General features: G+C 39.8%; 1 protein-coding gene across 1 annotated transcript in view; it reads left to right on the forward strand.

Annotated features, from left to right (window-relative positions):
- The window catches only part of RPGRIP1 (RPGR interacting protein 1), a gene marked incomplete at both ends in the record, with an annotated part of 102945 nt that overhangs the window by 75604 nt on the left and 6803 nt on the right, over positions 1 to 20538 (forward strand). The window contains one exon of the mRNA XM_079699150.1: positions 19927 to 20119. Coding sequence (XP_079555276.1) covers positions 19927 to 20119 — 193 coding nt within the window. The remainder of the gene's footprint in view (positions 1 to 19926; positions 20120 to 20538) is intronic.

The raw sequence follows: 20538 nt of genomic DNA on the forward strand, positions 1-20538 counted from the left end.
CTTCCACCTCACTTATCCGTTCTTCTGCCTCAGTTATTCTGCTATTGATCCCATCTAGAGTATTTTTCATTTCATTTATTGTGTTTTTAATCGATGCTTGATTCATCTTTAGTTCTTCTAGGTCCTTGTTAACTGTTTCTTGCATTTTGTCTATCCTATTTCCAAGATTTTGGATCATCTTTACTATCATTATTCTGAATTCTTTTTCAGGTAGACTGCCTATTACCTCTTCATTTGTTAGGTCTGGTAGATTTTTATCTTGCTCCTTCACCTGCTGTGTGTTTTTCTGCTTTCTCATTTTGCTTATGTTACTTTGTTTGGGGTCTCCTTTTTGCAGGCTGCAGATTCGTAGTTCCCGTTGTTTTTGGTATCTGTCCCCCGTGGCTAAGGTTGTTTCAGTAGGTTGTGTAGGCTTCCTGGTGGGGGGGACTAATGCCTGTGTTCTGGTGGTTGAGGCTCGATCTTGTCTTTCTGGTGGACAGGTCCACGTCTGGTGGTGTGTTTTGGGGTGCCTGTGGCCTTATTATGTTTTTAGGTAGCCTCTCTGCTAATGGGTGGGGTTGTGTTCCTGCCTTGCTAGTTGCTTGGCATAGGGTGACCAGCACTCTAGCTTGCTGGTCGTTGACTGAAGCTGGGTGCTGGTGTTGAGATGGAGATCCCTGGGAGATTTTCGCTGCTTGATATTATGTGGAGCTGGGAGGTCTCTTGTGGACCCGTGTCCTGAGGTTGGCTCTCCCACTTCAGAGGCACAGCACTGACTCCTGGCTGCAGCACCAAGAGCCTTTCATCCACCCAGCTCAGAATAACAGTGAGAAAAAGTAGAAAGAAAGAATTAGTAGAAGAAAGAAAGAGAGAGGGAAAGAAAGGAAGAAGGGAAGAAAGTAAGGAAGGAAGGAAGAAAGAAAGAAAGGAGGGAGGGAGGAAGGATGGAAAGAAAGAAGGAAAGAAAGGAGGGAGGGAGGGAGGAATGAAAGCAAAAGGAAGAGTGAATGGAAGAAGGGAGGGAGGGAGGGAGGAAGGAAAGAAAGAAAGAAAGACAGGAGGGAGGGAGGGAGGAAGGAAAGAAAAAGAAAGTGGAAAGAAGAAGGGTGGGAGGGAGGGAGGGAGGAAAGAAAAAGAAAGAAGGAAAGGAGGAGCGGAGGGAGGGAGGGAGGAAGGGAAGGTAGAAAAAAAGAAAGAGCAGGTAAAGTAAAATAGAATAAAGTATGAAATATAGTAGCGTTATTAAAATTAAAAAGTAATTATTGAAAAAAAAAAACACGGACCGATAGAAACCTGGGACATATGGTGGAAGCAAAGCTATACAGAGAGAATCTTACACAGAAGATTACACATACACATTCACAAAAAGAGAGCAGGGGGAAAAATCAAAAATCTTGCTCTCCAAGTCTACCTCCTCGATTTGGGATAATTCGTTGTAAAAAGAGGAAAAGGGCGAGAAGTCTGAAATCTTGCTAAGTCCACCTCCTTAATTTGGGATAATTCGTTGTAAAAAGGGGGGAAAGTCTTAAATCTTGTCCTCAAAGTCCACTTCCTCAATTTGGGATGATTCGCTGTCCATTCATACACTCCACAGACGCAGGGCACATCAAATGGACCGTGGAGCTTTAATCCACTGCCTCCGAGGCTGCACAGAGAGATTTCCCTGTCTCTGCTCTCACAACTCCCGGGTCTCAGCCTTGGACCTGGCCCCGCCTCTGCGCGTAGGTCGCCGGAGGGCGTCCGTTCTTCGCTCAGACAGGACGGGTTTAAAGGAGCCGCTGATTCGGGGGCTCTGGCTCACTCAGGCAGAGGGGAGGGAGGGGAATGCCCTCTCCTCGCGCACCAGGCAACAAAAGGGAAAAAAGTCTCTTGCCTCTCCGGTAGCTCCAGACCCTTTCCCCGGACTCCCTCCGGTCTAGCACTAACCCCTTCAGGCTCTCTTCCTGCCGGCAGCCCCAGTCCTCTCCCTGCGCTCCGACTGAAAGCCGATACCCGAGCCTCAGCTCCCAGCCCCGCCTGCCCCGGTGGCCGAGCAGACAAGCCTCTCGGGCTGGTGTGTGCCTGAGGGCACCGATCCTCTGTGCCAAAATCTCTCCGCTTTGCCCTCCGCACCCCTGTTGCTGTGCTCTCCTCCGCTACTCCGAAGCTTTCCCCCTCCGCCACCTGCAGTCTCCGCCCGCGAAGGGGCTTGTAGTGTGTAGAAACCTTCCCTCCTTCACGGCTCCCTCCCACTGGTGCAGGTCCCGTCCATATCCTATTGTCTCTGTTTATTCTTTTTTTCTTTTGACCTACCCAGGTATGTGGGGAGTTTCTTGCCTTTTGGGGGGTCTGAGGTCTTCTGTCAGCGTTCAGTAGGTGTTCTGTTGGAGTTGTTCCACGTGTAGATGAATTTCTGATGTATCTGTGGGGAGGAAGGTGATCTCCGCGTCTTACTCTTCCGCCATCTTCCTCCGGCTCTATTCTTTTTTCTTATACTCTTAATTTCAGGGGTTGAAAATGTCTTGACCCCTTATGTATGCTAATTAGTTTTAGGAAATCTGCCCACCCCCGCCCTCAAATTATCTAGCACACCTGAATAAGCCAAAGGGAGCTGTCTGTCTGGCACTAATGCTGCGTAACTAACTGCTGTTAGGGGCTCTGCTAGCAATGAGTTAATATATATTTCAGTTGTTAGTATGGTTAATATTACTAATTATATATATGTGTGTGTGTGTGTGTGTGTGTGTGTGTGTGTATAAATAAATAAATTAAAAAAAAATATATATATATATATATATATATATATATATATATATATATATATATATATATATATTTGCTGTTCAGTCCCAGTAAGATTATATAATGGAACCAGCTCATGTAAAGGATTCTGGATCAAAGAAAAATATTAGATTGAACCATATCTTAGTCAATTCAGGCTTCTATAATGAAGTACCACAGACTGGGTGGCTTATAAACAACAGAAATTTACTTCTTTTGGTCCGATTCTGGTGAGGGCCTCCTTCTAGGTTGCAGACTGCCATTTTCTCATTGTGTCCTCATGTGCCAGAAAGAGAGCAAACCAGCTCTCTGGCCTCTTACAAGGGCACTAATCCCATTCACAAGGGCTCCACCCTCATGACTTAATTACCTCCCAAAGGCCCCACCTCCAAATACCATCACATTGGGATTAGGGTTTCAACATATAAATTTTGAGGGGTACACAAATATTCAGTCCATAACAAGCCATATGAAATTATCACTTTTATAGATTAAAAATGATGGACTATCGTCAATTTCATATAGTTCATTCTAATAGGAATGAATAAAGCCTCCATGTGTACCTTGCTCAAATTTTAATTTTATTCATCCTCCTAATTCACCTTTGTTATCAGAGTAAGCTTGATATGGATTTCTGATCATTTGTCCCAGGATTAGTTGCAAGTAAGGTAAGAATACATTTTTCTTTTATAAACTAGAATACTATAGATAGAGCTAAATCTCTATTGACCATTACCTATAATCCCTGCTGCCTCTCCCCCACCCCGCCACCCCAGAAAAACCATTGTTTTGAATTTTGAGGTACACCTTTTCAGATCATAAAAAACACTTTAACATTCATATTGTTTTGTATTAGTCTCTTTTGCTTTAAATAAATGACATTAAACTGTATATGAACTGTACGTATTATTCTTTTAAAAAGCTTTTTATTTTGAAATAATTACAGATTTGTAAACAGTTGCAAAAAATGTCCGGAGAGGTACCATTTACTCCTCACCCAGTTTCCCCCATTTTTCAAAGCATTTTTGGTCTGTATTCTTCTGAAACATTCATTTTTCTTTTTGAAAAAAGTTTTTCTTTTTTAAAAAATTGAGGTATAGTTGTGCAATGTTATGTAAGTTTTGGGTGTACAACAATGATTCACAATTTTTTAAAAGGTACATTTATAGCTATTATAAAATATTGGCTGTATTCCCTGGGTTGTACAATATATCCTTGTAGCTTATTTATTTTAGTAGTAGTTTGCATCTCTTAATCCCCTACCCCTATCTTGCCCCTCCCTGCTTCCCTCTCCCCACTGGTAACCACTAGTTTGTTCTCTATGTCTGTGGGTCTCTTCCTTTTTTGTATATTCACTAGTTTAACATTTTTAAATTTTTTTTTACCTGAAGTATAGTTGATTTACAGTGTTGTGTTAATTTCTGCTGTACAGCACAGTGACTCAGTTATACATACATATATATACATTCTTTTTTTATATTCTTTTCCATTATGGTTTATCATAGGATACTGAAGATAGTTCTCTGTGCTATACAGTAGGACTTTGTTGTTTATCCATTCTATATATAATAGCTTACATCTGCTAACCCCAACCTCCCACTCCAGGCCTCCCACAACCCTCTCCCCCTTGGCAACCACAAGTCTGTTCTCTATATCTGTGAATCTGTTTCTGTTTCATAGATAGGTTCATTTGTGACATATTTTAGATTCCACATATAAATGATATCATATGGTATTTGCCTTTCTCTTTCTGACTTACTTCACTTAGGATGATAATCTCTAGTTGCATCCATGTTGCTGCAAATGGCATTATTTCATTCTTTTTAATGGCTGAGTAGTATTCCATTGTATATATGTACCACATCTTCTTGATCCATTCATCTGTCGATGGACATTTAGGTTGCTTCCATGTCTTGGCTATTGTGAATAGTGCTGCTATGAACATAAGGGTGCATGTATATTTTTGAATTAGAGTTTTGTCTGGATATATGCCCAGGAATAGGATTGCTGGATCATATGGTAATTCTATTTTTAGTTTTCTGAGGAACCTCCATACTGTTTTCCATAGTGGCTGTACGAACTTACATTCCCACCAACAGTGTAGAAGGGTTTCCTTTTCTCCACATCCTCTCCAGCATTTGTTATTTGTAGACTTTTTAATGATGGCCATTTTGACCCGTGTGAGGTGGTACCTCATTGTAATTTTGATTTGCATTTCTCTGATAATTAGGGGTGTTGACCATCTTTTCATGTGCCTATTGGCCATTTGTATTTCTTCTTTGGAGAAATGTCTGTTTAGGTCTTCTGCCCATTTTTCGATTGGGTTGTTTTTGTTGTTGTTGTTGAGTTGTATGAGCTGTTTGTATATTTTGGAAATTATGCCCTTGTTGGTCATATTCTTTGCAAATATTTTCTCCCATTCTGTAGCTTGTGTTTTTGCTTTGTTTATGGTTTCTTTTGCTGGGCACAGGCTTGTAAGTTTGATTAGGCCCCATTTGTTTATTTTTGTTTTTATTTCTATTGCCTTGGGAGACTGACCTAAGAAAACATTGGTATGATTTATGTCAGAAATATTTTGCCCATGATCTCTTCTAGGAGTTTTATGATGTCATGTATTATTTTAACTCTTTAAGCCATTTTGAGTTTATTTTTGTGTATGGTGAGAGGGTGTGTTCTAACTTCATTGATTTACATGCAGCTGTCCAACTTTCCCAACACCACTTGCTGAAGAGACTTTTTCCTGTTTTATATTCTTGCTGCCTTTGTTGAAGATTAATTGACTGTAGGTGTGTGAGTTTATTTCTGGGCTCTCTATTCTGTTGCACTGATCCATATGCCTGTTTTTGTGCCAGTACCACGCTGTTTTGATTACTGTAGCTTTGTAGTATTGTCTGAAGTCTGGGAGGTTTATGCCTTCTACTTTGTTCTTTTTCTTCAGGATTGCTTTGGCAAATCTAAGTCTTTTATGTTTCCATATAAATTTTAGGATTATTCTAGTTCTGTGAAAAATGTCATGGGTAATTTGATAGGGAATGCGTTAAATCTGTAGATTGTTTTGGGTAGTATGGCTGTTTTAACAATATTAATCATTTTAATCCAAGAGCATGTGATATCTTTCCATTTCTTTTTTTTTCTTTCTTTCCATTTCTTTGAATCATCTTCAATTTCCTTTATTAATGTTTTATAGTTCTCAGTGTGTAAGTCTTTCACCTCCTCAGTAAGGTTTATTCCTAAGTATTTTATTTTTGCAGGTGCTATTTTAAAAGGTATTGCTTTTTTACATTCTCTTTCTGATATTTCATTGTTAGTGTAAGGAAATACAACTGGTTTCTGAATGTTAATCTTGTATCCTGCTATCCTGCTGAATTTGTTTTTCAGTTCTAGTAGTTTTTGTGTGGAATGTTTAGGGTTTTCTATATATAGTATCATGTCATCTGCATATAATGACAATTTTACCTCTTTCCTTCCAATTCGGATACCTTTTATTTCTTTTTCTTGTCTGATTGCTGTGGCTAGGACATCCAATACTATGGTGAATATAAGAGGTGAGAGTGGGTATCCTTGTCTTTTTCCAGATTTTAGTAGAAAGGCTTTCAGCTTTTCACCATTGAGTATTATATTGGCTGTGTGTTTGTCATAAATAGCTTTTATTATGTTGAGATATGTTTCCTGTATACCCACTTTGGTAAGAGTTTTTATCATAAATGAATGTTGAATTTTGTCAAATGCTTGTTCTGTATCTATTGATCATTTGTTTTTTTTCTTTCCTTTTTTTAATGTAGTATGTCACACTGATTGATTTGCGTATGTTGAACCATCCTTGTGAACTTGGGATGAATCCCACTTGGTCATGGTGTATGATCTTTTATGAGTTATTGGATTTGGTTTGCTAATATTTTGTTGAGAATTTTTGCATCTATATTCATCAAAGATATTGGCCTGTAATTTTCCTTTTTGGTGGTGTCTTTGTCTGGTTTTGGTATCAGGGTGATAGTGGCTTCATAGAATGTCTTTGGGATTCTTTCCCTCCTCTTCAATTTTTTGGAAGAGCTTGAGAAGGATCAGTATAAATTCTTCTTTGTATGTTTGGTAGAATTCGCCTGTCAACCCATCTGGTCCTGGACTTTTGTTTGTAGGGAGTTTTTAAATTACAGAGTCTATTTCACTTCTAATGATTAGTCTGTTCAAATTATCTGTTTCTTCTTGATTCAGTTTTGGTGGGCTGTATATTTCTAAAAACTTATCCATTTCTTCTAGGTTGTTAAATTTGTTGGCATATAATTGTTCATAGTATTCCCTTATGATTTTTTGTATTTCTGCAGTATCAGTTGTTATGTCTCCTTTTTTATTTCTTATTTTGTTTATTTGGGTTCTCTCTCTTTTCTTCTTAATGAGCCTGGCCAGAGGTTTGTCAATCTTGTTTACCCTTTCAAAGAGCCAGCTCTTGGTTTTATTGATTTTTTTTCCTGTTTTTTAATCTCTATTTTATTTATTTCCTCTCCAATCTTTATTACTTCCATTCTTCTGCTGACTTTAGGTTTTATTTGTTCTTATTTTTCTAATTCTTTTAGCTGGTAGGTTAGGTTGGTTATTTGAGATTTTTCTTATTTTTTGAGGAAGGCCTGTATCACTATGAACTTCCCTCTAAGAACTGCTTTTGCTGTATCCCATAAATTTTGTATGGTTGTGTTTTCATTGTCATTTGTCTCAAGGTATTTTTAAATTTCCTCTTTGGTTTCATCATTGACCCATTGGTTATTTTAGTAGCATGTTGCTTAATCTCCATGTAATCATTTTTTTCTCATTTCTTTTTCTGTGGTTGATTTCTAGTTTCATGCCATTGTGGTCTGAAGAGATGCTTGAGATAATTTCTAAACTCTCAGATTTATTGAGGCTTGTTTTGTACCATAGTATGTGGTCAAACCTAGGGCATGTTCCATGTGTACTTGAAAAGAATGAGTATTCTGGGGCTTCCCTGGTGGCACAGTGGTTAGGAATCTCCCTGCCAATGCAGGGGACACGGGTTTGAGCCCTGGCCTGGGAAGATCCCACATGCCACGGAGCACCTGGGCCCGTGCGCCACAGCTACTGAGCTTGTGCTCTGGAGCCTGCGAGCCACAACTACTGAAGCCCATGCACCTAGAACCTGTGCTCCACAAGAAGAGAGGCCACTGCAATGAGAAGCTCACGCACTGTAGAGAAGAGTAGCCCCCGCTTGCCACAACTGGAGAAAGCCTGCATGCAGCAATGCAGCCAAAAATAAATAAAATAAATAGTTAAAAAAAAAGAATGTGTATTCTGGTTTTTTTTTTTGATGTAATGTCCTGAAAATATCAATTAAGTTCTATTGTATTATTTAGAATTTCTGTGCCTTATTGATTTTCTGTCTAGGCGATCTGTCCATTGATGTGAGTGGGGTGTTAAAGTCTCCTACTATTATTGTATTCCTGTCAATTTCTCCCTTCATGTCTGTTAGTATTTGTTTTATGTATTTGGTTGCTCTTATATTAGGTGCATATATATTGATGAGTGTAAAGTCCTCTTTTTGTATTGATCCTTTTATCATTATACAATATCCTTCTTTATCTTTCTTTATGGCCTTTGTTTTGAAGTCTATTTTGTCTGAGTATTGCGACCCCACTTTATTTTCATTTCCATTTGTATGAGACATTTTTTTCCATCCCCTTACTTTCAATCTATGTGTGTCCTTTGCCCTAAAGTGGGTATCTTGTAGGCAGCATATTGTAGGCTCTTGTTTTCTTTTATCCAGTGTGCCACTCTGTGTCTTTTGATTGAAGCTTTTAATCCATTGACATTTAAGGTAATTTTTTAAAATAAATTTATTTATTTATTTATTTTAATTTATTTTTGGCTGTGTTGGGTCTTCATTGCTGCATGCGGGCTTTCTCTTGTTGCAGCAAGTGGGGCTACTCTTCGTTGTGGTGCATGGGCTTCTCATTGCAGTGGCTTCTCTTCTTGTGGAGCATGGGCTCTAGGCATGCAGGCTTCAGTAGTTGTGGCTCACAGGCTCTAGAGCGTAGGCTCAGTAGTTGTGGCGCACAGGCTTTGTTGCTCTGCAGCATGTGGGATCTTCCTGGTCCAGGGCTCAAACCCGTGTTCCCTGCATTGGCAGGCAGATTCTTAACCACTGTGCCACCAGGGAAGTCCCTAAGGTAACTATTGATAGATATGTATTTATTGCCATTTAAACCTTATTTTCCTGTTGATTTTATACTTCTTCTTTGTACCTTTCTTTTTGTTTTTCCTTTTGTGGTTTGATGGTTTTCTTTTGTATTATACTTACGTTCTCTTCTTTTTGGTTTTTGTGAATCTATTGTAGGTTTTTGATCTGTGGTTACCCTGTTTTTCAGGTATGTTAAACCCATCCTATTTCTACTTGCCTTAGACTAGTAGTCATATAGGCTCAATCACATTCTAGGAACTGAAAAAAAATCTACATTTTCTTATTTTACTCCCCACATTTTATGATTTTCATGTCCTCTTTTACATTTTCATGTTCATACTTTTGCTGTTCACTGTGGTTATCATCACTTTCACAGAAATTTTTTCATTTTTTAAAAATCTGTGTACTGGCTTGTTTAAGTGATTTACTTTCCAATTGTTATTTTCTCTTTCCTTTAGATTCTTACTTCTTTTCTATTTAGGGAAGACCTTTCAATATTTCCTTTAGAATAGATTTAGTATTGCTGTATTCTTTTAGTTTGTTTGTCTGAGAAATTCTTTATCTCTCCTATTCTGAATGATAATCTTGCTGGGTAGAGTATCCTAGGTTACAGATTTTTCCCCTTCAGAACTTTGAATGGATCTTGCCCCTCCCTTCTGGCCTGCAGCGTTTCTATAGAGGAATCAACTGTTAGTCTTATGGGGGTTCTCTTGTAATTAACTGTTTGTTTTTCTCTTGCTGCCTTTAGAATCCTCTTTATCTTTAACTTTTGCCATTTTTATTATAATATGTCATGGGACTTCCCTGGTGGTACAGTGGTTAAGAATCTGCCTGCCAATGCAGGGGACATGGATTCAATCCCTGGTCCGGGAAGATCCCACATGCCGCGGAGCAACTAAGCCTGTGTGCCACAACTACTGAGCCTGTGTGCCACAACTACTGAAGCCCGCCTCAACTGCTGAAGCCCATGTGCCTAGAGCCTGTGCTCTGCAACAAGGGAAGCCACCACAATGAGAAGCCTCCACACCGCAACAAAGAGTAGACCCCGCTCACTGCAGCTAGAGAAGGCCTGTGCACAGCAACAAAGACCCAACGCAGGAAAAAAAAAAAGTCTTGGTGTAGGTCTGTTTAGGTTTATCTTGTTTGGGACCCTCCATGCTTCCTGTAGCTGGATATCTGTTTCTTTGTTTAGGTTTGGGAACTTTTCAGCCGTAATTTCTTCAAATACATTTTCGATCCGCTTTTCTCTTTCTTCCCCTTCTAGAATTCCTATCATGTATAGGTTGGCATGCTTTATATTATCCCATAGGTCTCTTATATTGCTTTCATTTTTTTCATTTGGCTTTCTGTCTGCTGTCCTGATTGAGTGATTTCCATTATTCTATCTTCCAAGTCACTTATTTGTTCTTCTGCATTATTCATTCTGCTACTTATTGCCTTTAGCTCAGCTTACATCTCAGTCAATGAGTTTTCTGATTTTTCTTGGTTCCTCTTTATAGTTTCTAGTTCCTTCCTATAGTACTCTGCATTTCTGTCAATAGCCTTTCTTAATTCCTTCAGTACCCCTTTTTGAAACCAGTGTCTATTAAATCAAAGAGGTCTGTTTCATTGTTTGTTCTTTCAGGGGAATTTTCTTGGTCTTTAAACTGGAGGTGGTTCCTCTGCTTCTTCATTTTACTTATATTTCTCTTGTTCTGTGAGTTTAGGAGAAACAATTATCTACTGTGGTCTTGGAGGGCTATTATGTGGAAGCATCCCTGTGTAGCTGTGTGGGTTTAATATTTTTGGTGCAAGGGCTGTTTTAATATGGATATCTGTTGCCTCTTCCCTCAGCATGTGCAGGCCATTATCCCCTTGATGGGGGTGTGCAGATGCGGCAGTGCCCAGTCCTAGGGCTCTTGGTGGCAGTGGTGGCTCATGTGCATCCCCGGAGCACGTGATGGGTGCGGGAGCTGCTCGTGACCACTCCTGGAGCTCGTGTAGGTGGTGTCCTACCGCCTGAGAGCACATGCAGGGAAAAAGCCTGCAATGGTGGGTCCCACCCCTCCCCTCGTGCACTCCCCAAACAATGGCACCTGTCCTCTAAGGTGGCCTGGGCTTGCTCCACAAACACCCTCATTTGCAGTCACACCAGACTCCAGCCCCTTCAGGCTGTTTTCACACTGCCAACCCCAGTCTTCTCTCTGGGTCTGATATCCGAAGCCTGAGCTTCAGCACCCAGCCCCAACCCACACCAGCAGATGCACATCTCAGGCTGGGGAGTGCAGGGCAGTGGCACTGACTATGCAGGTCTCTCTCCATTCTGGCTGCTGAAAACTGGTTGCTGCATTCTCCTCTGAAGCTCTGAAGCTCTGTCCCAGCTGATCTCCCCGCTGGTGAGGGGACTTCCCAGGGTGTGGGAACCTTTCCTTTTTCACAGCTCCCTCCTAGGAGGGAGGTCCCATCCATATTCCTTTCTCACTTCCTTTTTTCCTTTTTTCTTTTGTCCTACCTGGTTACATGGAGATTTTCTTGCCCTTTCAAAAGTCTGAGGTCTTCTGCCAGCATTCAGTAGACATATTGTGAGAATTATTAATACATGTAGATGTATTTTTAATATATTTGTGGTAGGTGGTGAGCTTCACATCCTACTACTCCACCATCTTGATTGCTCCCCCGCTTTTTTTTATATTTAACATATAAGTGCTATCATACAATATTTGTCTTTGTCTGACTTATTTCACTAAGCATAATACTCTCCAATTCCACCCATGTTGTTGCAGATGAAAATTTTTCATTCTTTTTTATGGCTGAGTAGTATTCCATTGTGTGTGTGTGTATATATATACACCACATCTTCTTTATCCATTCATCTGTTGATCAGCACTTACATTGCTTCCATATCTTGGCAATTGTAAATAATGCTGCTATGATGAACATTGGGGTGCATATATCTTTTCAAATTAAAGTTTTTGGTTTTTTCGGATATATACCCAGGAGTGAAATTCCTGGGTCATATGGTAGATCTATTTTTAGTTTTTTGAGGAACCTCCATACTGTTTTCCACAGTGGCTAAGTTTATTCCTAGATATTTTACTTTTTGACATGATCTTAAATGGGATTTTTTTTTACTTTCTCTTTCTGATATCTCATTGTTAGTGTAAAGAAATGCTACAGATTTCTATATATTAATCTTGTATCCTGCTATCCTACTGAATTCATTAATTATTTCTAAAGTTTTTATGTGGAGACTTTAGGATTCTCTATATAGAGTATTATGTCATCTGCAAATAGTGAGAGTTTTACCTCTTCCCTTCTAATTTGGATACTTTTTATTTCTTTTTCTTGCCTGATTGCTGTGGCTAGGACTTCTAATACTTTGTTGAATAGAAGTGGGGAGAGTAGACATCCTTGTCTTATTCCTGAATTTAGCAGGAAGGCTTTCAGCTTTTCACCATTGAATAGTATGTTGGCTGTGCATTTGTCATAATTGGCTTTATCATGCTAAGATATGCTCCCCTATACCCACTTTGGTGATAGTTTTTATCATGAACGAATATTGAATTTTATCAAATGCTTTCTCTGCATCTATTGTGATAATCATGTATTTTTGCCTTTTGTTTTGGTTAATGTAGTGTATCACATTGACTGATTTGAGTATGTTGAACCATCCTTGCTACCCTGGAATGAATCCAACTTAATCATGGTGTGTGATCCTTTATATGTATTGTTGGGCTTGGTTTGCTAATATTTTGTTGATGATTTTTGCATGTATATTCATCAAAGATATTAGCCTGTGATTTTCTTTTTTGTAGTGTCTTTGTCTGGTTTGGGTATCAGGGTGATGGTGGCTTCATAGAATGAATTTGGGGGTGTTCCCTCTTCTTCAATTATTTAGAATAGTTTGAGAAGGATAGGTGTAAGTTCTGCTTTTTATGTTTGGTAGAATTCTGCAGGGAAGCCATCCAGTCCTGGACTTCTGTTTGCAGGGAGTTTTTTTTTTTTTAATTACAGATTCTATTTCACTGTAGTGATTGGTCTGTTCAAATCATCTGTTTGTTCTTGATTCTGTTTTTTTGTTTGTTTGTTTTTGTTCTCTTTTTACAACAACAGTAAACATTTATTTTCACACAGTTTCTTAATGTCGGGAAACTGGGAGTGGCTTTGCTGTGTGGTTCTGGCTCAGGGTGTCCTGGGACGTTGCAGTCAAGCTGTCAATTGGAGCTGCAGTCATCTAGAGGCTTGACTGGGGCTGGAGGATCTGCTTCCAAGATGGTGCCCTCACATGGTGCTAGTTGTTCGTAGGAGGCCTCAGTTCATCACCTTTTGAGCCTCCCTCTCCATGGGCTACTTGAGTATCCTCAGGATACAGCAGCTGGCTTCAGTCAGAGGGAAGGCTCCAAGAGCGAACAAGGCAGAAGTCACAATGTCTTTGCCAACCCAGCTTTAGGAGTCACACTCCTTCCTTTCCACAGTATCCTGTTTGTATCAAGGTCAGTCTTATTCAATGTAGGAGAGTATGTAGGAGGTGAGGATCATTGGGAACCATCTTAGAGGTGACTACCACAAACCAGTAGGTTGCTATGACCAGGATCTTTACTCTGCCCCTAGGTTTGCTTCATTGATGGCTCCAGCATGAAATAAAAGTTTTGATTTTTATGTGTTTTTTAAATTTTTATTATTTATTTATTTATTTATATATCTTTATTGGAGTATAATTGCTTTATAATGTTGTTTTAGTTTCTGCTGTACAACAAAATGAATCAGCTGTATGTATACATATATTATCAGGCTGTATGTTTCTAGAAACTTGTCCATTTCTTCTAGGTTGTCCAATTTGTTGGCATACAACTGTTTATAGTAGTCTCTTAGAATATTTTGTATTTCTGTGCTATTAGTTGTTATGTCTCTGCTCTCATTTCTTATTCTGTTTATTTGGTTCCTTTCTTCTTGGTGAGCCTGACCATAGGTTTGTCAGTTTTGATTATCTTTTCAAGAAACCAGCTCTTGGTTTTTTTATTTTATTTTTTATCTGTATTTTATTTCCTCTCTGATCTTTATTATTTCCTTCCTTTTGCTGACTTTAGGTTGTGTTGCTTCTTCTTTTTCTAATTCATTTAGGTGGTACATTAGGTTGTTTATTTGAGATTTTTCTTGTTTATTGTGGAAGGCCTGTATTACTATGAACTTTCCTTTTAGAACTGCTCTTGCTTCATCCCATAGATTTTTGTAAGGTTGTGTTTGTGTAAGGTTGTTGTTTGTCTTGAGGTATTTTCTGATTTCTTCTTTGATTTCATTGTTGACCCATTGGTTTTTTTTTTTTTTTTTTTTGCGGTACGCGGGTCTCTCACTGTTGTGGCCTCTCCCGTTGCGGAGCACAGGCTCTGGACGCGCAGGCTCAGCGGCCATGGCCCACGGGCCCAGCCGCTCCACGGCATGTGGGATCCTCCCGGACCGGGGCACGAACCTGCGTCCCCTGCATCGGCAGGCGGACTCTCAACCACTGCGCCACCAGGGAAGCCCTGACCCATTGGTTTTTTAGTAGCATGTCGTTTAGTCTCCTTGTGTTCATTCTTTTCCCGTTTTTCCTTCTGTGGTTGATTTCTAGTTTCATACCCTTTTGGTCAGAAAATATGCTTGAAATAATTTTTATCCTCTTAAATTTGTTGAGGCTTGTTTTGTGACCTAATATGTGGTCTATCCTAGATAATGTTCCATGCACACTTGAAAAGAATGTGTATTCCAACTTTTTTGGCTGTAGTGTCCTGTACATTATCAATTAAGTCCAACTGGTCTATTGTGTCACTTAGGACCTCTGTTGCCTTATTGATTTTCTGTCAGGATGATCTGTCTCTTGATACCAGTGGGGTGTTAAAGTCTCCTACTATTATTGTATACCTGTCCATGTCTCCCTTTATGCTTGAAATAATTTTTAGGTGCCCTTATATTGGGCACATAAATGTTAATAAGTGTCATATCCTCTTCTTGTATTGATACCTTTTTTATTATATAATGTCCTTCTATGTCTTTCTTTACGGACTTTGTTTTTTAAATTAATTAATTAATTTATTTATTTATTTATGGCTGCATTGGGCCTTTGCTGCTGTGCACGGGCTTTCTCTAGTTGCAGCAAGCAGGGGTTCCTCTTTGTTGTGGTGCGTGGGCTTCTCATTGCGGTGGCTTCTCTTGTTGCGGAGCATGGGCTCTAGGCGCACGGGCTTCAGTAGTTGCAGCACATGGACTCGGTAGTTGTGGCTTGTGGGCTCTAGAGAGTAGGCTCAGTAGTTGTGGTGCACAGGCTTAATTGCTCTGTAGCATGTGGGATCTTCCTGGACCAGGGCTTGAACCTGTGTCCCCTGCATTGACAGGCAGATTCTTAACCACTGAGCCACGAGGGAAGTCCTGGACTTTGTTTTAAAGTTTGTTTTGTCTGATATGAGTATCGCTACCCCCACTGTCTTGTTTCCATTTGCATGCAATCTTTTTTCCATCCTCTCACTTTCAGTCTGTGTGTGTCTTTCATCCTGATGTGCGTTTCTTCTAAGCAGCATATTGTAGGTTCTTGGTTTTTTGTTTTGTTTTGTTTTTAATCCAACCTGCCACTCTATGATTGGTGGATTTAGTCCTTGGACATTTAATGTAATTATTGGTAGGTATTTACTCATTGCCATTTAAAACTTTGTTTTCCAGTTGATTTTGTTTCTCTTTGTTCATTTCTTCTTCTTTTTGTTTTTCCGTTTGTGGTTTGATTGTTTTCTTCTGTAATACTCTTGAGTTCCTTTCTTGTTTTTTTTTTAATCCATTGTATGTTTTTGATTTGTGGTTGTCCTGTTTTTCAAGTATCTTGACCCATAACTATACTTGCTTTAAACTACAAGATAGTCATACAAGTTCAAACACATTCTTAAAGATCTACATTTTTATACTCCCCTCCCCTACATGTCGTGATTTTGATGTCCTGTTTACATCAATGTTTATCAATTTTGTTTATCTTTTCAAGGAACCAGCTCTTAGTGGCAAGTATTTTTCAATCAGTAATGTTTTGGGATTCCATCCATGTCAATATATTTAGTTTTTTCTAGTTCATTCTGCTTAACTGCTTATTAGTATTCCATTAAAATAATATGACCTTTTATTTAGACCTCAGTGGGCAATGCTGATTGAGCTTTTATGCTATGTGCGTGATATTCATTAACTCACTAAATCCTCACAGTACCCATGTGAGTTGTTTGCTCCTTCAACAAGTAATTATGGAGTTACCTGTCTTATTATTTGCCAGGCTCTGTGGATACAAAATGGTGAATAAGACAGACTTGGTCCCTTCCCTCTTGAATCTTACTTTCTACTGAGTGCAAACAGATATAAATCACTGAACAAACAAATAGATACTTGCTGATTCTAAATACTACAAAGAAAACAAATAGGGTGATATAATAGTTAGTAATGGGAGGGGTTGAGTTAGGTAAGGTGGTAAGGAAAGACTTCTCTGAGGAGAGGACATTTCAACTGAAATCTGAAGAATGAGAAGGGAAGCCCTGGGGGATAGTTATCTCAGGCAGAGATGGCAAATGTAAAAGCCCTGGGGTAGCAAATAGTTTGGTTCATCTAAGGTACAGGAAAGCAAGGGAACATTATATATCAGTTATATCTCAGTAAAGCTGGGGGAAGAGAGGAGATTCCACCGTAAAATTTCATAGCCAGACTTTGCAAATGAGCCTTGAGAAGAGCAAACGTTTGATGACCATACCTAGCTTTTGCAGAATTTGTCCTCTGATATGTGTACAGACCGGCTACACCAGGACCTTGTCACTTTTGTTTCTGTACAACCAGGTATCTAGAATAACAGAGGGAAAAGGGGGGAAAATAATGCCACAGTATAACACCCTTGTTCATGTGTATCTTTGTGTTCTTGGCAAATGTCTTTGTGGGATAGATTCCTAGAAGTGGAACTGCTGATTTTAAAAGGAATGTACTCTTGAAATTTTGATGGATACCACTACGTTATCATCCCCCAAATTGTACTAATTTATACTCTCATCCTGTAGTGACCTTTTTCTCTCATAGTGTTATGAACACTTTCCCCCCAACATCCTCAATTTAATGGAATGAGAGTGACTGTGAGGGAAAGAGTCAAAAGTAATTTTTAAAAATTTAGATCTAGGTGACATGGAGAGGTAACAAAACAAATTAGTGCTATGCTAGATGCTGTGACTAAAGGGGTTAGCAAAACAGACTTGTGGTTCTAGAACTCATGGAGCTTACAGTCTGTGAAGTGCTGTCCAACAGAATTATAATGTGAGCCACCAATGTAATTTAAAACTTTCTAGTGTCCACATTAAAAGTGTAAAAAGAAACAAGTAAAATTAATTTCAATAGTGTATTTTATTTAATGTAATATATCCAAGGCATTATCATTTCAACATGAAATCAATATACAAAAATTGAGGTATCTTATATATTTTTTAATGCAAAGTCTTCAAAATCCTGTGTGAATTTTACACTGACAGCACATCCCAATTCAGATTAGCCACATTTCAAGTGCTCAATAGCCACATGTGGCTAATGGCTATCATGTCATATAGCATAACTGTGGTGCAATGTTTTCCAACTGTGAGTTGGCATCCCTTAGTGGGGAATGAACTGAGATAGAATTGAATACAAAATAATAGTCTGTATTACATATAGTAAGGTTAAGCATTGTTTCAGGGAACATTTATATAAGTGATTTTTTTATATATATATACATATACAGATACACATATGCTGAATCTTACAGTTTGAAAGTCACTAGTCTGGTAGTTCTTTTTTTTTTCTTTTAACTATAAATGTTCATCCCCATTAAGCATAGACGTTTGTTTGTTTGTTTGTTTGTTTGTTTTGATAAGGGGCATCATTCAGGCACTTAAATGACTACAAACACCTTTCTCTTATTTTCCCAGACCTCAGGGTTTTGCAAAGTGTGTTCCATGGAAAATTAAACCCAGCCATGGTCCAGGGGGTGAAAAAGGATTGTGTAGTCAAATATATTTGGAAAAAACTACCTCTGTATCATCCTCTATAAGTGCTCCAATGTGTATTAGCATATTAAAGTCTTTAAGTCCAGTTAAAGAAAGCTGATAGCTTTGTTAATCTTGATTTTCCAAAATTTATTTTCTCACAGAACCATTCATTTGTAAAACACCTTCCTCAGACACACTGTGAGAAATTCTGCTTAACTTTTATCGAGACTACAGCATAGGGTTTGCAACTTAAAGATAATTGCAACAGCAGCATAAGAGAACTTTCTAGGGTGATGGAAATGTCTTCTTAAATAGGGTGTTGATTACACACTTGTATACATTTGTCTCAACTGCATACCCAAGGTTTTGCATTTTACTGTATGTAAATTATACCTACGTATTTAAAAGTTAAACATAGATTGCCAGGAGCTACCCAGACAATGTGATATGATTGGCTTTTACACTTTTTTTTTAATGACAATCGCTGTAAGAAATATGTTTCTACATTGTGCTCAGTATAATCATATCTAAGTTTCAAGAAACAAGGCTTACCATTATCATTTGCCAAGCACTGTCATATTTTCTCTCCTATTCCATTCCATTCCATCCTATCCTATTTTATTATTTCATCTCAAAAAAAAAAAAGAATTCCCTAGCAGTCCAGTGGTTAGGACTCCGCACTTTCACTGCTGAGGGCCCAGGTTCATTTGCCGGTTGGGGAACTAAGATTCCGCAAGCTGCGCAGCACAGCCAATGAATAAATAAATTAATTAATTAATTAACTAGTGAATCCCACTAAGCTGACCCATAAATGTCAAAATTCACATTTTGGAAAACACTGTGTTTTTTGGGGGGGGGGGGTTTGTGGGGTTTTTTTTGTGGTACGCGGGCCTCTCACTGTTGCGGCTTCCCCCATTGCAGAGCACAGGCTCTGGACATGGCCCAGTGGCCATGGCTCATGGGCCCAGCCACTCTGCGGCATGTGGGATCCTCCCGGACCAGGGCACGAACCCGTGTCCCCTGCATCGGCAGGCGGGCTCTCAACCACTGCGCCACCAGGGAAGCCCAAGTGTCTTTATTTTTAAGAAGCACCCAAATTATTTTGATGCAGATTTGTTGAGAAATATTGCCCACTGGACTTCCTAGGAGAAGGCACAGGAGCTCTGCTTGCTTCCTAAGAGAAGAAAAGATGGGTGGTGGGGGGCAGATTTGGAGAAGTGAGGACATTGGCCTGGTGACCTGGAGGAGAGAAGCAGCCCTGAGGGCACTCACAGATGAAAGGGAGAACTGTGGTTATAGGCCCTCCCTGGACTGACTCCTTACTAGTGTCACGACACTGACTTGCTGCTACACTGTACAAGGTGGGGGACTTAATGTTGACCTCAGTTTATTTCTTGAAACTATCATGATGTCAGCCCTCCTCCTGGTATCCCTAATGTGAAAGTGGACACAGGGACGTGAAAGGAGGGAATGGCGGCTGTAGCAGCAACTCTGAAGCAGAGCTCAAAGAACTGGAGTTGCCGTGAGAGGGCAGGGTAGTCTAATGGCCTGCTCCATGTCATGTACTTGGTGGGGGGTCAGTTGGGACACAGGGAGCACTGGGAAGCTCTTTGCCTTAGTGGCTAAAACAACTGCTCAGTTGACAGGTCTCTTAGGACCTAACTGCAGGAAAAAGATGGATTGGTTTTCATGGAGAAAGTTTAAGAAAACGATCTGTTCAGAAAGTTTCTTGATTCTTTCTGTATGTGGTGATGGCTGAGAAAGGCTGATCTGGAGAATTGATTCACTGGACTGGGAGATAGAGGAACTGGATTCTCTTTACAAATTACCCATGGTTAGTGGTGGCAGTTCAGTCAGGAGGTCTCTTGGTGCCAGTTTAAGGTACCTATAAATTGATTCTCAAGGAGTAATATGTTAGGTGGAATATGCCTGTGATTGATCCCTAGAGAGTAATATGTTAATTAGATGGAGTATAAACACTGGCATTTCTAACCTATAGGAAATGAATGTTTTCCTTGTCAGGGTTCAGAGAAGATGTGCATTGAAATCGTCTCCCTGGCATTCCACCCAGAGGCTGAAGTGATGTGTGATGAGAATGTGAAACAGGTGTACGTGGAATACAAGTTCTACGATCTACCCTTGTCGGAGACAGAGACTCCAGTGTCCCTGAGGAAACCGAGAGCAGGAGAAGAGATCCACTTCCACTTTAGCAAGGGTGAGGCATCCCTGGTGAACAGCCAGGAGAGGAGGCGGACAGTCATTTAGTCTGAGGGGTCCGAACTACTCTGGACTTCTGTTGGAGTGGACCCTACTGTTTTATTTTCTTTTATTTATCAAAGTAATATACGCATATGGTTTTAAAATATCAAATAGGCTTAAAAAGATTTTTTTTTTTTTTTGCTGTACGTGGGCCTCTCACTGTTGTGGCCTCTCCCATTGCGGAGCACAGGCTCCGGACGCGCAGGCTCAACGGCCATGGCTCACGGGCCCAACCGCTCCGCGGCATGTGGGATCTTCCCAGACCGGGGCACGAACCCGTGTCCCCTGCATCGGCAGGCGGACTCTCAACCACTGCGCCACCAGGGAAGCCCTAAAAAGATTTTTGATTAAAATAAAGTAGTCCTTTGCTCCACT

The sequence above is a fragment of the Hyperoodon ampullatus genome (assembly GCF_949752795.1).
Source record: "Hyperoodon ampullatus genome assembly, chromosome: 3".
NCBI lineage: Eukaryota > Metazoa > Chordata > Mammalia > Artiodactyla > Ziphiidae > Hyperoodon > Hyperoodon ampullatus.